General features: G+C 45.7%; 1 protein-coding gene across 5 annotated transcripts in view; it reads right to left on the reverse strand.

The window, feature by feature from the left end:
* Positions 1-15813, reverse strand: part of fgfr3 (fibroblast growth factor receptor 3) — a 97447-nt gene that overhangs the window by 41835 nt on the left and 39799 nt on the right. For 3 of the 5 annotated variants that reach the window (XM_030044584.1, XM_030044581.1, XM_030044583.1), the window contains exon 4: positions 12266-12331. In XM_030044584.1, coding sequence (XP_029900444.1) covers positions 12266-12331 — 66 coding nt within the window. The remainder of the gene's footprint in view (positions 1-12265; positions 12332-15813) is intronic. The other 2 variants (XM_030044585.1, XM_030044586.1) reach the window with 1 other exon arrangement.

The raw sequence follows: 15813 nt of genomic DNA on the forward strand, positions 1-15813 counted from the left end.
CATTTTATTATATTATCTCATCATATACTTTATTTTATTCTTACTTTTATAACAGTTTTAGTTTTACTGCTTTTATTGGATTTTGCCTTTTATTTTGCTTTAGTGAAGCACTTTGTAACTGAACTTGCTATATAAGTAAAGTTTAGCATTATTATTATTATTTTCATGTACATATATAAGTTTACTTCTTATGCATATTCAAGTATAGACATACATTGATAGAGTTAGGATTGCTTTTTTTATTTTATATATTTTTTAAATTATTTTTTTTAGTGTTTCTGTTTATGTTGCTGCACCTGGTTCCTGTGTGTTTGTGCACGGAGGAATGACAACAATCTGGAGTCGGGAATCTTTGTTTTGCAGAACCTTTCCCTCAAGTTTTTCCACGTTCTGCTGCGTTTTTTTTTTTTTTTTTTTTTTTTTTTTTTAATGTGGATTGCAGATGTTTGGTGATTTCTCTCCAGGAATTAATCGCTAAAAGACGGGTCAGATTGGAGATTCTCGTCTTGGATTAGTTGTACGCGGCTACAGGAAACACGGCTGCTGGCGGACACTCGGCGGCTCGAAACGGTTGCATTTCGGTCAAAACCGGCCAAGATCAGCCCGCCGCCGCCGCCGCCGCCGCCATGAGAGATGTTCAAGATGTTCAGGACGACCAAACGGTGTAAAACATTGTTTGACAGACGCTGAAAGAGGGCGAAACGGTGGGCCGCGAAGCGCCGCGAGGGCCGAACAATGCGCACCGGCTCCGAGGCCGACCACAATGCAGGAGCTCGTCTGAGTCGTACAATCGCGGACGTTTGGAAAGTGTCAGGGCGATTTATTGAGTTGTATTGAGAAGAGGAGGGACAATGAGAGGGAGAGCGGCGAGTCAGAGCTCAGAGAGGCCCATTGTTCCCGCCGGGAGGGTGTGGAGGGCGAGGGCACCGAGGCATGGCTCACTCTCTCTCTCTTTATGTGTGTGTGTGTGTGTGTGTGTGTGAGAGTGTGTGTGAGTGAGTGCCCCGGGACAAAAGCTGGGGAGGTGGCTGACCGGTCATCAGATGTCTCTTTTACTTTCTAAATACCGAAAGAGAGATGAGCTAATTACCATCTCAATGTCTGCGCTTGTGTGAGTTTCTCTCTGTGTGTGTGTGTGTGTGTGTGTGTGTGTGTGTGTGTGTGTGTGTGTCAGATCGGGGTCACATAATAGTTGAAAGCGATTGTTATCTTGGAATACCACATGGGCGGGGTTTATCTCATCGGGGCGACTCAGGTAAGGGGCCGTGTCAGATTTCCAAAGTAAATACGATACACACCGCACGGATTTTTTTTTTTTTTTTTTTTTTTTTGGTTCACAGCTCACCGCTGAAGATGCCCTGTTTCCCAGGAAGAAAAAGTAACTGTATTTCAATATTAAAAAAATAAATAAAAATTTTTAAAATTTCTTGATTGTCAAACAGGTGAATATTTGGGCGTGTAAAATTACCAAAAAAACTTGAAAAAGTTGAAAAAATAAATAAATAATAATACATTTTATTTGTAATGCACTTTACATTTAAAACAAATCTCAAACTGCTACAATATAAAAATAAATAAATAAATAAATAAAAATAAGAGCAATGCCGGCGTTCACATTTTGCTGAGGTAATGCAGCCGGTCGGTTTTTGATTATTTTTTAAAATTTTTTTGAAAAATGTCCAGATTCCCCCCCTCCCAGCAGGACGTCCTGCAGGATGTAGATGCAGGTGTGCGTTTTATTAAAATTGCACTCTCATGTCTACTCGTGTCTACTAATGCAGGTGGATTCAGGTGAGCCGACTCACACACACACACACACACACACACACACACCTCTCACATCTACTGCCGCTGAGCCGGTGGCCGCGGTGCCACTTGTTGCCATGGCAACAGCGAAACACATCCTTTTCCCCCGGCTGCTTTGCGGCGATTTCGGCGGCAGCGTCACATCTCATATGTGTGTGTGTGTGTGTGTGTGTGTGTGTGTGTGTGCGTGCGCGGCCTCTAATGTTGTCAATCACAGAGAGGTGTTGGCATTACAATCCTTCACTGGGACCGCCTCAGGTCTCCGTGTGTGTGTGTGTGTGTGAGTGGGTGTGTGTGTGTGTGTATTCTGACGCCTGGAGCGAGCTGATATATTTCTGACACACATTTTTTTGGCTCCTGCCGTCAAACTTTGGCTCGGGCTTCACAGAGTAATTACAAGCAGACGCAGAGAGTTTTTAACCCTCATGATGAAAGACGCAGACAAGTCTTCTTAGAAAGCAAACAAACACAGTTACTTCACTATTGAACAGCCCATAAACTCTGTGTGTGTGTGTGTGTGGGTGTGTGTGTGGTGTGTGTGTTCACGTGTGTGTGTCTGCGTGCATTAACAAACTAATGGAACAGCTGAAGCCTGCTCCCTGCTTGACTTAGAGACTCCCCAGCTTGCTAAGACAAACACACTCCATGTGCAACCACACACACACACACTCACTCTCTCTCTCACACACACACATGCACAAACACACACACAGTGCTTCCACCTTAAAAGGGAAATATCTGTTAGATTTCATTACTTCTCTGTCTCTGTGTGTGTGTGTCTCGACGCAGCGTGGGACAAGCCCTCGGAGGAGTCGGCACACATTGTTTTCTTGGCAACTGCAATCCAGCCGCACGCACACACACACACACACACACACACACACACGCTCTCAGAAACACACACAGATTTTTAAACAGTCTCTCCTGATGTGTGGTCCTCCGCCTCCGCCTCCGACTCGTCTGCTTCTGAAAATGCTTTCCTACTGGTGACCGTCTCCCGGCCATCATGACACTTTGAGCCCAGAATAGACGAGGAGGGGAATCTCCCTGCATCGAATTCAAGTAAAAATAAAATAATGATAATAATAATAATAATAAAATAAAATAAAAAATGAAATCTAATGCTGGCTGAGTGCTGTGTGTGTGTGTGATGTGGGCCGCAGCGTTCAACGTGGCTGCATGTTTCGTCTTTTTTTCCAGCGCTGAGTAACGTGGACTTCCTTCTGTGTTTGTGTCTCTGTGTCTCTGAGCACCGCCCCCACAGACCACCTGTCAATCAAACAGGGTGGGGGGCGGGGCCTCCAGCTTCTCTTTCTTCTTTGCTTTGCTTCCCTGCTCATGGCAACCTTCTCTTTCTCCTTCTTCTTCTCCTTTTCCCTCTTCTTCTCCTCCTCCTCCTCCTCCTCCTTCTTCTTCTTCTTCTCCCTCTCCTTCTTCTTCTTCTTCTTCTTCCCCTCCTTCTCCATCTTCTCCTTCTCTTTCTTCTTCTCCATCTCCTTCTTCTCCGTCTTCTTCTTCCTCTCCTCCTTCTCTTTCTTCTTCTTCTCCCTCTTCTTCTTCTGCTTCCTCTTCTTCTTCTTCTCCCTCTCCTTCTTCTTCTCCCACTCCCGCTCCTTCTCCTTCTCCTTCTTCCTCCTTCTCCTTCTCTTTCTTCTTGCTCTCCTTCTCCTTCTTCTTCTCCTTCTCCCACTCCCTCTCCTTCTTCTCCTTCTTCTTCTCCTTCTTCTTCCTCTCCTTCTCCTTCTTCTCCTTCTTTCTTCTTCTTCTCCCTCTCCTTCTTCTGCTTCTTCTTCTTCTTCTTCTCCCTCTCATTCTCCCTCTCCTTCTCCTTCTTCTTCTGCTTCTTCTTCTCCCTCTCCTTCTTTTTCTCCCTCTTCTTCTTCTTCACTCATGCCAACCCTCCTCTTCTTCTTCCTCTCCTTCTCTTTCTTCTTGTTCTCCTTCTCCTTCTTCTTCTTCTCCTTCTTCTTCTCCCACTCCTTCTCCCTCTCCTTCTTCTTCTCCTTCTCCTTCTTCTCCTTCTTCTCCCTCTTCTTCTTCTTCTTCACTCATGCCAGCCCTCCTCTTCTTCTTCCTCTCTGCTCATGCTGACCTTCTTCTTCTTCTCCGTCTGGAGGCATAAAACGCATCACTTCCTGTGTAGATGTCGGGTGTTTAGATGTAAAAACTCGCTGTTGTGTTCAACCGATCGTCAACAGGAGGGAGCACAGCCGCCGTTTTTATTTAAAGGTGAATTACGTAAAACTAAGTCAGACTCATCAGATCCGTCAGTTTCATGTGTTTCTTGCCGGTTGAGTCTAAACGGTTAAAGGTCACATTTTCTTATTGTCATTGCTTGAGAAAATGTTGATTTTGTTTCACGCAAAAAAGAAAAGAAAAATTAGGAGGCCAAAAATGACGAAACTGCAGCGTTTTCCAATTTTTGGAAATCACAGCGGTCAATATTTTGTTTTCAACGTGGCTGTGATTTATCCCGGCGCTCTGCTGTCAGTCCGTGCCAGCAACACGCAGGAATCCCATCTCATATCTAATTGGCAGGATGGTATTTCCTCAGCGGAGCGGGGGGGCGGGGGGCGGCGGGGGGGGGCGTCGAGGGGCGCGGACCGCGGAAAAAAAACCCCACCGCTTCACCCAGCCCTGCCAGGACGGTCTGAAGATAAACCCCCCGGCCTCTGTGGATCCTCAGTGGAAATCGGTGTTGGGTGACAGACACACGTGTGTGTGTGTGTGCGAGCGATGCACGCCAAACGCGGTGTCGCTGACGGCGCTCAAACTCAAACTCTGAGCTGAAATAAGAGGCCGATCTCACCGGGAGCCTAAAAATACAGAGCGGCAGTTTGTTTGGTTTACTTTCGATAACGAACTCTAAAGCGGGGGCTGCAGCAGTGATTGCTCGGGACCAACAGGGAGCGGTCAGCCGGCAGGAGAAATTAGGTATCACGCACACACACGCACACACACACACACACACACACACAGCCGTCTTTTCACTCCTCGGTGTGTGTGGAGCGTGACAGCGGCTCTCTATCGGTCCAACCTAACTGCACCAGCAATTAGCCGGCGCGGGACACGACACAAGACCCGGGACACCGACCTGAGCGGGGGGGGGGGGGGGGGGGGGTAATTGTGTAATTGTATAATTTGCCCTCGCTGACGCCTGCGAGCACACAGGCAGATTTCATTCCAGATTACACTGGGGCCCTTTGAAGGCCCGCTGCCCCGGAGCGCCTGCAGGGACTCAAGGCAAACAGAGGCGGCGGAGCGGCGGCCCCGGGGCCCGGCGTCCGGCCCTCTGCTCTCCTGCCAGGGTAAACAAGCAGCCCGCATAGCTCAGGAGCACGGCGCGGCACAGATTAGGCTCTGTTAGCATCCGACCCCCCCCCCCCCCCCTCCACCTCCTCCTCCTCCTCCTTCACACTCCACCTCACGGCCCCGTCACTTGACACGAGCTCACGGGGGCCACGCCTGCTCACACACTGTAAAAAAAACAACAACAACAAAACACCTGCATTGTGTGGCCCTGGAAAACTGTGTGTCTGTGTGTGTGTGTGTGTTTTTTTTTTTCTGCCAGGCCCCCGGTGATACTTCAAACACAGCTGATCCGATTTTGACGTTATTATTCAAACAAATGGTTCTGATTGGTTTGCATTACATGTCAGATCAAGGTGACATGACATCCAGAGGGGGGGCTTAGGGGGCGACATGTTTACTTAGGGCCTTTTTTTGGAGACGTCTCTCCTACAGTACAGAGTCCTCCAGCCGTTTCATTCGTTTCCAGAATTTGCTGGAAAAAAGTTACAGTAGCTAGATAGATAGATAGATATACTTTATTGATCCCAACCAGGGAAATTCTGGATTGATTGACTGATTGATCGATTTTTATTAGTGTGTCATGCACACAGGTGCCCAGCCCATAAAGGCTTACAAGACACAACCAAGTCGTCAGAGTCATCAGATGTCAAAAATCAAATATCCAGAAAAAACACGCCTAGCAAAGAAGTAATAAGGTCATACAAATAATTCTTTTTTTCTTAATGACCATGCATTTTTTTTTATAAACCTCGCTAAAGCAAATACATCCTTCCTGAATAACCATTCGAGTTTACTTTCATCATTTTTTTGAAAAAGAAACTGCCTCTCTTCATTATATAGAGGACAATGGAACACAAAAATGCATTTCATCTTCTGTCACCTTTAAATTACATAATGAACAAGTTCTCTCTTCCTCTGGAATGGAGTTGAATCTACCCGTTTCTAATGCCAGGGGGAGAATCCCAGCCCTCAACTGGGCACACAGGGACCTTTTACTTCTGTCCAGGGAAAGGGTTACATATGGTTCTGGGCAGTAAACATTTTTTAGATGGCGATAAGTTCTGAGTTTTGGTTTAAACCACATGTCATTAGCCCATTTTTCTTTGTATGCCAGGAATAACTTCGCAACATTAACATCGCATACCGTTAATAAAGATGTGTTGTTGATCTATCTCACTAAAAATAGCAGACAGTTCACGGCACCAAGGGTATGTATTGGCTTCTGGAATGGAAGCTGGTGTTGAGGTGAGGCAGGTCAGCGTCACGGCGATGCCACTGGATTTAAGAAAATTCTGGAGACAAAAAAAGTTGATTTGTGTTGGAAAGACGCGGGACGACCTCACCACAACTGGCAGATTTCACCACTTATTCATGCATTAAGACTCAATAATGGATTCATACGCTAGTTAGGAGATTTTAAGCAGTTTGAGTTAATAAGCGAGGCGACAGTGGCAGTGCCGGCCTCACAGATAATGATGTTTCTGTGTGTGTGTGAGCGTCTTCTTGGTTTAAGCTTCACAAATTGGCCAGCTGCCTTCGAGAGTCCAGACAGTGAAGCTCCTGAGGATGGAGGCGCTAAAACAGACAGACGAGACGGGCGGCGTTCCCGTAAAGACACCGGACTTTTCCCGTGATGTTCCTCGACTAAACTGTCGCATTTCCACCGGCATCAGTGCCCGTCTCAGACTCAGGTGGTGGTGATTTTATTCTGCAGGGCGTCATGTTCACACGGCGGAAAGCTAAATAAATATTACACTTGGAGGAAGCTGATTTCATGAAAGGCTGAAAAAAAAAGGAATAATTCCATCCTCGCTTAATCACTTAATTGTCCCAAGAATTTATTAAATCCCTGGAAGCCTGGAATCGACTTTTCGGAATCCTGGATGGGAACACACACCGCCGTCTGTCTCCCTCCAACACAGAAAGGGCCACAGAACCCGCTGTCAATCTGACAAATTGGTCAATATCCTTGGTGTGTCTGCAGGAGTCGCTCTGATGGCTGGGTGAGTGTCTGTCTTCTCTGGCTTTTTTTTTTTTTTCCCCCAGAAGGCCGTGGGAGAAAGCGGGATGAGGGGATGAGGACCGCAGGGGTTTTCGGTGGCGAGCGAGCTCCCGCACTGCAAAAACGCAAAATCTTACTAAGATTATTTGTCTTATTTCAAGTCAAAAATGTCTTATTTCTAGTCAAAATATCTCATTACACTTAAAATAAGACATGCAAACTGGCAAAATTTGCCAGTGGAAAAAGTGAAAATCCACTTGAAATAAGTGAAAATTAGCTACAAACAAGAAACAAATTTTGCCAATGAAACAAATTTTCACTTGAAACAAGAGACAATTGTCTGAAAACAAGTTACTTCTGAGGTGATCATGTCTTATTTTAAGTGTAATGAGATATTTTGACTAGAAATAAGACATTTTGGACTTGAAATAAGACAAATAATCTTGGTAAGATTTTGAGTTTTTGCAGTGCGAACCTGTCTGTCTCTCTGTCTACCTGTCTGTCCTCTGAGCGCAGACATGTCTTGCGGCTTGGCGGCGTCGTTGCAGCCGATTTTCCGTTTTCCTCCTCTCTCTCCCTCCGTCACTGCACTCCTCCGTCAATCAGCGACTGCTTTTCTCTCTCCGTTTTCTCCCCTGCATGCTTGTTGTCTCTCTCCCTCACTAACAGCCCGGCTCCTCCATTATTCCCCACATCTCCATTATCATTCACGCTGCATCGGCGACAGGGACGGGCCGTCTGGCTGCGTGGCTCGTCACATGGCTCCTTCCCCTCCGCCACCGCCGCCTCCGCCGCCACCGGCTAATTAGCTGTGGCTTAGCGGACATTAAGCAGCGATAGGGGTTTCACGTTTCGGGGCTAATCCCTCTCCTTTGGCCAGGAAATCGGAGCCTCGCATGTCATGAGGTGGACTTACATGCAGAGATTAAGCCTGGCGGTCTGAGGCTGTTTACCGGCATTCGGGGATCTTTGCAGCAAAGCCGGTGCCACTTCGGCCCCCGTTTCAGAAAATACTCGACGCTTTCACCGCCGAGCGAGGCCGCGGCATTCAGACGCATTCACCGATCAGCTGATCCTTACAACGACGGGACAGCAGCGGTAAGCTCGCTCTGTGGGACTCGCTCCGGATAACAGCGGCGGCTGAATGCCTTCGATGTAAAGCGAGTGTCAACGCAAAGAGGGCTTAAAGTCGGAGGTCTGCAAGTGACCGGCATGAAGGAGGACGAGAACAAAAACAGAAATTAAAAGAATAAGTACAGAAATAACAGCTGGACACAAAGTGTATTTTTAAATTTGGGAGCGTTGCAGTGAAACTTGCACTTCTAAAACTTTGTCAGACAAGGTCCATGACCGAAACGTTTTATTTCTTTTGTTAATAAAAGTGGAAGTTTAAGGAGTTTGAGCAAAGTGTGTCGGGCTGCCTTCCTTTCATCCTGTCACTTTTTGCTCCCGCACACCTGCGGGAAGGTGACTCAGGTGTGCCGAAGCTCCTCCTTTTGAAATTTAGCCGTGCTTTTCACTGCAAAAACTCCAAATCTTACCAAGAATATTTGTCTTATTTCAAGTCAAAATGTCTTTTTTTCTAGTCAAAATACCTCATGACACTTAAAACAAGACATGGTCACCTCAGAGGGAACTTGCTTTTAGAGAATTTGCTTGAAACAAGTGAAAATGTTATTTCTTATGTGATCATGTCTTATTTTAAGTGTAATGAGACATTTTGACTTGAAATAAGACAAAGATTCTTGGTGAGATTTGGAGTTTTTGCAGTGTAATGAGAAAAGAGGAGGGCAAAAAGTCTCTTCCAAATTCCTGCAGTGGCAAAAGTCGGTTTTTCACTCTGGCATCATCCGTCTGACCGTCTTTTCAAACGTCAGAGGTGAAATGTGCGTGTGGTTTGCATTCGATCGGACGAGGTGGGACTTCAGCGGAGGAACGGGGCCATTTCAGCAGCAAAAACGCAGCAGAGTCACAGAACTGCGTTTAATCAAGTCGCCTTGGACCGCTCCGTCATCATGTTATCTTCGGCTCTGGAAGCAAAACACTTCCATATTTGGCTCCTGGCAGCCGTTTTGTCAACCGGTTTAGGTGGACTGGGATTTATTTCAGTAAGTGATGGGGCCGTTGTTGTTGTTTTCAGCTGTTTTTCACATGAAGTTTGCAGCCGGTTAACGGCAGTCCACTGTCGACAGCCGGGCGACGTCTGACTACTCCAATCCTCCTCCTGCTCCTTCTTCTTCTTCTTCTTCTTGCTCTTTTAACTGTTTCAATCTGAGTGTTTGCACCCGCTGGAGGAGACGCTGCAATGGAAATTTGTCTTGCAGAGCACATTTGGTGGAAATATTGAATGTTTATGAAGTGTTTAGGAACAGTATCGAAGGCATTTATAGATGTACACTGCAAAAAGTTTCACGTTGTGCCTTAACATCTTGTCTTTCTTCAAACAAAGATAAAAAATCTGCCAGCAGGATGAAGTAGTGCCACTTGTTTCCAATATTAATTCACTTTTTAATCCAAAATTTCCTTGAATCGAGGATCATTTTCTTGATCACAGTGTGCTGATCTGCCTTACTGTGACATTTAGCAGATCAGCAGCTTGAAGTGTGAAATATTAAATACAAGCAGAAAGCAAAATAATGCAGGAAATGACCAGGTAACTAACTAATGAGCTGAACAGGTACACCTGACAAGACTGGAGCACAGGAGGCGAGCTGATTGGCTGAGAGGCAGGTGAGCAGGTGTATAAAAGCAGGGAGGGGTTAGGGGAAGACATGAGGGACACACAGAGCGGAGTGAAAAGCAGAATACTAGAAACACCGGAAATAAAAAAATCCTGAAACAAGTGAAAGTGCACTGGATTGGGATCAGTTTTCATTTGTTCAGTGAAAAATCAGATTGAATATAATGGCTTGTTAAGATGGAGATTTCTGCAGTGCACCCGTCTATCCGTCTATCCACCTATTGATCTGATGTTTTCTCGTTTCATTGCCGAACTCCGTCTCCCTTGCTCTCCTCCTCCTCCTCCTCTCCCTTCATCTGCCTCTCAGGCTCTCTCGCTTTATTCCCATCCCTTCATCTCTGCGTTCGTCTGTCTGCGCCTCACCTCGCTCTGTCTGCCTCGCCGCGGCACAACAAAGGCGGCGCGGCGCGGCGTCTGGCTGGGCGAGCGTCTGTCTGCCCCGCCGAGGTGGGCGGAGGCGCTCTCGGTCCCGGCGGAGCGGCGTGAAGCTGACAGAACGGAGCGTGGTGAAAAAAAAAAAAAAAAAAAAAAAAAAAAAAAGTGTGCCGAGCCCGCGGAAGCCGTCCCTCCGCCGCTCTTTGTTCACCTGCGCCTGAACTCCGTACGACTCCGGATGCCAAAACAGCTCAACATCAAGAGCGGAGCTGCGGGAGGGGCGTTACCCCCCCCACCCCACACCCCCCCGGCTTTTGATCTGCACGACTGTGGCGTTTAGTTTGCCGCTCTGGAGACGAGCTTTAATGCGTGTGCAGGAGGGGGGGGGGGGGGGCTGTGGCACGACTGATGTGTGTCACAGAAAATGACAGTCATGCAATTACAGGTACACTCACAAAACTCCAGTGGCATCGGCTTCATTAACTTAAACTGCAACACACACCTGATTAGGACGCTCTTATCTTTTCTTACCACAAATAAAGTCAAACGCAACCGCTTGGTTTACAACATGAGGAGTATTCCAAGTTTTTTTTTTTTTTTTTTTTTTTGGGCTGTTGAAGGGCATTTTTCCACATCTACACACCTTCACACTGCAAAAACGCAAAATCTTACCGAGATTATTTGTCTTATTTCAAGTCAAAAATGTCTTATTCCTAGTCAAAATATCTCATTACACTTAAAATAAGACATGATCACCTCAGAAGTAACTTGTTTTTAGACAATTGTCTCTTGTTTCAAGTAACAACAAGAAACAAGAAACAAATTTTGCCAATGAAACAAGCAAATTTTCACTTGTTTCAAGCAAATTTTCACTTGAAACAAGTGACAATGGTCTAAAAACAAGTTACTTCTGAGGTGATCATGTCTTATTTTAAGTGTAATGAGATATTTTGACTAGGAATAAGACAAATAATCTTGGTAAGATTTGGAGTTTTTGCAGTGCATCACACTGACGAGTCTCTGGTTGGAGTTTTTTGCAGCATTTTGCGACGCAAACATCGATCCAGCTGCTTGACGGCGCACGCTCTTGTTGTTGAATCGTGTAAAAAAACATAAAAAAGACGGTTCGAAGCTCAGCGTCTGGCACGATTTGCAGATTTCCTTTGCTATTTCTTATGATTTCACTTATGCTTATATTTATATATATATATTTTTATTTATAAAGTTTCTGATCTGACGCAGCGCCTGCTAGAGCGAGGCTGAGTCTGCTCTGCAGCACGTCAGCAGCGACATGAACGGGATATTTCTAACATCTCAACTGGATTATCATCTTATTCAGATTAGGCCGTTAGTCAAATGATTCTGTCCTATAAATCCACTCTGCCGTATAAATGCATCAGGCATCTTCCCTCAGCAGGCAAAGGCGTTTACAACAACAACACAGTCTCACAGGAAAATGCCCTGAAATGAGCACAAACTCTGACGTGAAGATCATGTTCCTGCACCACCAAGCCTCGGAAATTTCAAGTTTGGTGCATTTTGAAGCACAAATTTAAGGAACACAGTGGCGATCATGTGACCCCTAACACAGAGCGGGTTTTCAACTCCAGATACTGTCAGTTCTGGTGCAGAGATGCTTTTATAAAACACATTTCAGGCGACTGAATCTCTGGTTAAGGTCAGGGAAAGGTTTCAGGCATGGAAACAGAAATACTTTTTGCCGGAAATGAAAACTTCACCCGGTTGTTGGAGTTGAAATTAAACGGCTGTGGCCTTCTCGACCTTACAATTTCAATGTCAAACTATGTCCTGTTTCTAGTCGGGCCGCCTCCGACATGCAGAAACATAATTCGCTATTTGCATTTTAAGAAATCTCCGCCCCGGGCTGCTTGTCATGTGATCACGACACCACAGGGTTTGAAACTGATTAACCCGTCCCTCTGACAAAAACTGTGGCTTTCTCAATTCAAATTCTGAAAACAACATAAATAATTGTGAATAAAAGTGAGTGATTGAGATGAAGAACACACCATTTCCATTACCTGCATCTTCCGGATCTTCGTCATAATCCTCATCATCGCCAGACGACAGAGAGTCTTTAAAGGAAGCACAGAGAAACAGAGAGGCGTCAGCATTTGGAGGGGAGGGGAGGGGATCTGTTGCAAAACGATCATTCTGCAAAGCAAAGTCTTTCCCAAAATCCCTGTCGGTCCCGTAAAGCGCGGAGACGCGTCCAGCCCCAGAGTCAGGTTTCCCCTCCGTCAAGGAAAAGCCTCATCATTTGTTTGGAGTTGTGCAAGAGCGGCTACCGCTTTTTCCTCGAGTGATTGATGCCTCGTTTTGGAGAGCGGCGCTCCATCACTCGAACGGCTTGTAAAAATGTGTTTATTCTTCAGGCTACTTGAACTCTGTTACCCATCAGATAACCAGAAAATTACAGCCGCCGCGCTCGGACCCTGGAATTTATTTTGCGCAAGACGAGAGGAAAAAAAAAAAAAAAAAAAAAAAAAAGCAGGACTTTTGTACATGCTGACCGCTCAGTGGAGATTAAATGGCGTGTGTGTGTGCACCAACAAGTATTCGCATGCAAGTACACACACACACACACACACACACGTGCACATGCTTGCATATGAAAATGGACTGTGCTCACTGAAAAACTCATGAATGAGTCCACAGTTCTGTCAGATACTGCAGCCCAAACATTTCCACAGACGTTACAAATGAGAGGGTTATTAGCGCCGCTGTTAGTGTCACACACACACACACACACACACACACACTAACACTCATGCCTGGCAGCCGTCGGTGTGACACACTAGCATGAACGTGGACGTAAAAACACACACACGGCGACGCTCTAACGCCCGGATTGTGTTGTCAGGCGACGTCTAATTATTCGCCGGCCGCAGATCCGCCTGCTCGGATTCGCCGCATCACAGATTTGCACGGCGGCTTCGTAATTATTTTTCGATGTGACCTTGGAGTTTTCTGGTTCAGTTCCACAGGTCTGGCTAATGAGAGCCAGATGTTACCTCAAAACCCCAGTGAGCTAAGCTGCTCCTGAAACGCCTGACTAGCAGGTTTTTCTGTCTATTATTTGACACCACAATCCCCCCCTAACCCCCCCGCCGGCCGCTCCGCTGTTGTGGCGCGGAGAGACGCCGCCCGCCCCGACTCGCACGACGCGACGCGAGAGGCTCGGTCGGAAAAAACGAGACGCACGCGCCGCGGTCAGCAGGAGACAACGTGACTGCTGATGTCAAAATAACGTCTCATTGTGGATCATCATTAAAGACCAAAACCCAAGTGCATGACCTCCTTTACATCCCTCACATCACAGCCAATTGTCATTTATAGATAATATTCCTTTAATATATATATATACAATACAATATAATAAAAGGCTTCCAGATGACATAACCCACTGGAGACCATAGATCAGCTCTTGAGCAATAAACAAGAGTGGCTTCAAATGAAACGTCAGATTCATCATATTGAAAGTTAGTAGCACATGAAGTCATAATTGAAATCTGCAAAACCTGAGAAAACATAATGAGAAAATAAAAAGGATGTCTCGTGATATTTAAATAAAAAGGAAGAACAATTTGTGGTTTCAAAGAATGGAGAGTGACTCCTGATTCACATCCTCAGGTGTCTGATCTTCTTGAGGTTGCTATGGTTACCAACATTTCCAACCCTAGAGCACGTCACTCAAGCTGGAGATTCATTTCATTCATTCATTCGTTCATTTTTCAACCTGTTGATCCTCGCTAAGCCGGAAGTAACTCGTTACATTTACTCACATGACTGTGATTGAGTTTTTTGTGTTATTGTATTTTTTTTTTTGACTATTTTCATAAAGGCAGTAATTTTACTTTTACGTGTTCATTTTCCGGTTAATTTTTGCTTGACTGTTGCACTTCACTGCATTTTAAATCATATCGATTTAGGGAACAAATGATCGGTGACTGATTGTGGAATCTTTCACAATAAAAGCCCAATCCGCAAAGACGAGAAGAGGAAGCTGCTTCTGCTTTGTTGGTTTGACTTTTTGATCATGTCCAAATTTCACAATAAAAGCGGCACCATGAAAAACTGCAGCGAGGACCATTTAGACTCAACTGGTGAAAAATGTGGAATAATGGGGTAACACCAGCGATGATGAGAGCCATGTAGACTCAAGCATCACATTACACACTTATTCCACATTTTGCCAGTTGAGTCTACAGGGTCCTCACTTCAGTTTGAGTGTAATGCCCCTTTTACTGCAGGAGATTTTTACTGCAATACTTCTACTTCTACTGCAGTCAAATACCGGCAGAGGAACAGTACTTCTACTTCTACTGCAGTCAGATACCAGCAGAGGAACAGTACTTCTACTTCTACTGCAGTTCAACACCAGCAGAGGAACAGTACTTCTACTTGTACTGCAGTCAAATACCAGCAGAGGAACAGTACTTCTACTTCTACTGCAGTCAGATACCAGCAGAGGAACAGTACTTCTACTTCTACTGCAGTCAGAGACCAGCAGAGGAACAGGACTTCTACTTCTACTGCAGTCAGAGACCAGCAGAGGAACAGTACTTCTACTTCTACTGCAGTAAAATACCAGCAGAGGAACAGTACTTCTACTTCTACTGCAGTCAGATACCAGCAGAGGAACAGTACTTCTACTTCTACTGCAGTCACATACCAGCAGAGGAACAGTACTTCTACTTGTACTGCAGTCACATACCAGCAGAGGAACAGTACTTCTACTTCTACTGCAGTCACATACCAGCAGAGGAACAGTACTTCTACTTGTACTGCAGTCAGGTACCAGCAGAGGAACAGTACTTTATACTTCTACTGCAGTCAGATACCAGCAGAGGAACAGTACTTCTACTTCTACTGCAATAAAACATCAGCAGAGGAACAGTACTTCTACTTGTACTGCAGTCAGATACCAGCAGAAGAACAGTACTTCTACTTCTACTGCAGTCAGATACCAGCAGAGGAACAGTACTTCTACTTGTACTGCAGTCACATACCAGCAGAGGAACAGTACTTCTATTTCTACTGCAGTCACATACCAGCAGAGGAACAGTACTTCTATTTCTACTGCAGTCACATACCAGCAGAGGAACAGTACTTCTACTTCTACTGCAATACAACACCAGCAGAGGAACAGTACTTCTACTGCAGTCAGATACCAGCAGAGGAACAGTACTTCTACTTCTACTGCAGTAAAATACCAGCAGAGGAACAGTACTTCTAGGAGTTTTGCACGTTTCAGTTCGATTCATCTCACCTCAGCAGCCGAGCAGATCACTTCCTCTGTCCCGTCCCGTCACAGCCTCTGCTCTCTAACATGTGTACAGTGTGTGTACAGTGTGTGTACAGTGTGTGTACAGTGTGTGTACAGTGTGTGTACAGCGTGAGCCGGCTGCTTTCCGCTGTCTGGACACCGTCCAGCCCCTAAATCTGATAGCGCTCGTAAATATCTGACACCTTACTCAAATATTTGAGGAAAAACACAATACGCCGTGTGTGTGTTTTAGCCGGGGCTGAGCTCTGTGTTTAGAGCCGGGCCGGG

This window comes from Myripristis murdjan, chromosome 22 (assembly GCF_902150065.1).
Source record: "Myripristis murdjan chromosome 22, fMyrMur1.1, whole genome shotgun sequence".
NCBI classification, from domain to species: domain Eukaryota; kingdom Metazoa; phylum Chordata; class Actinopteri; order Holocentriformes; family Holocentridae; genus Myripristis; species Myripristis murdjan.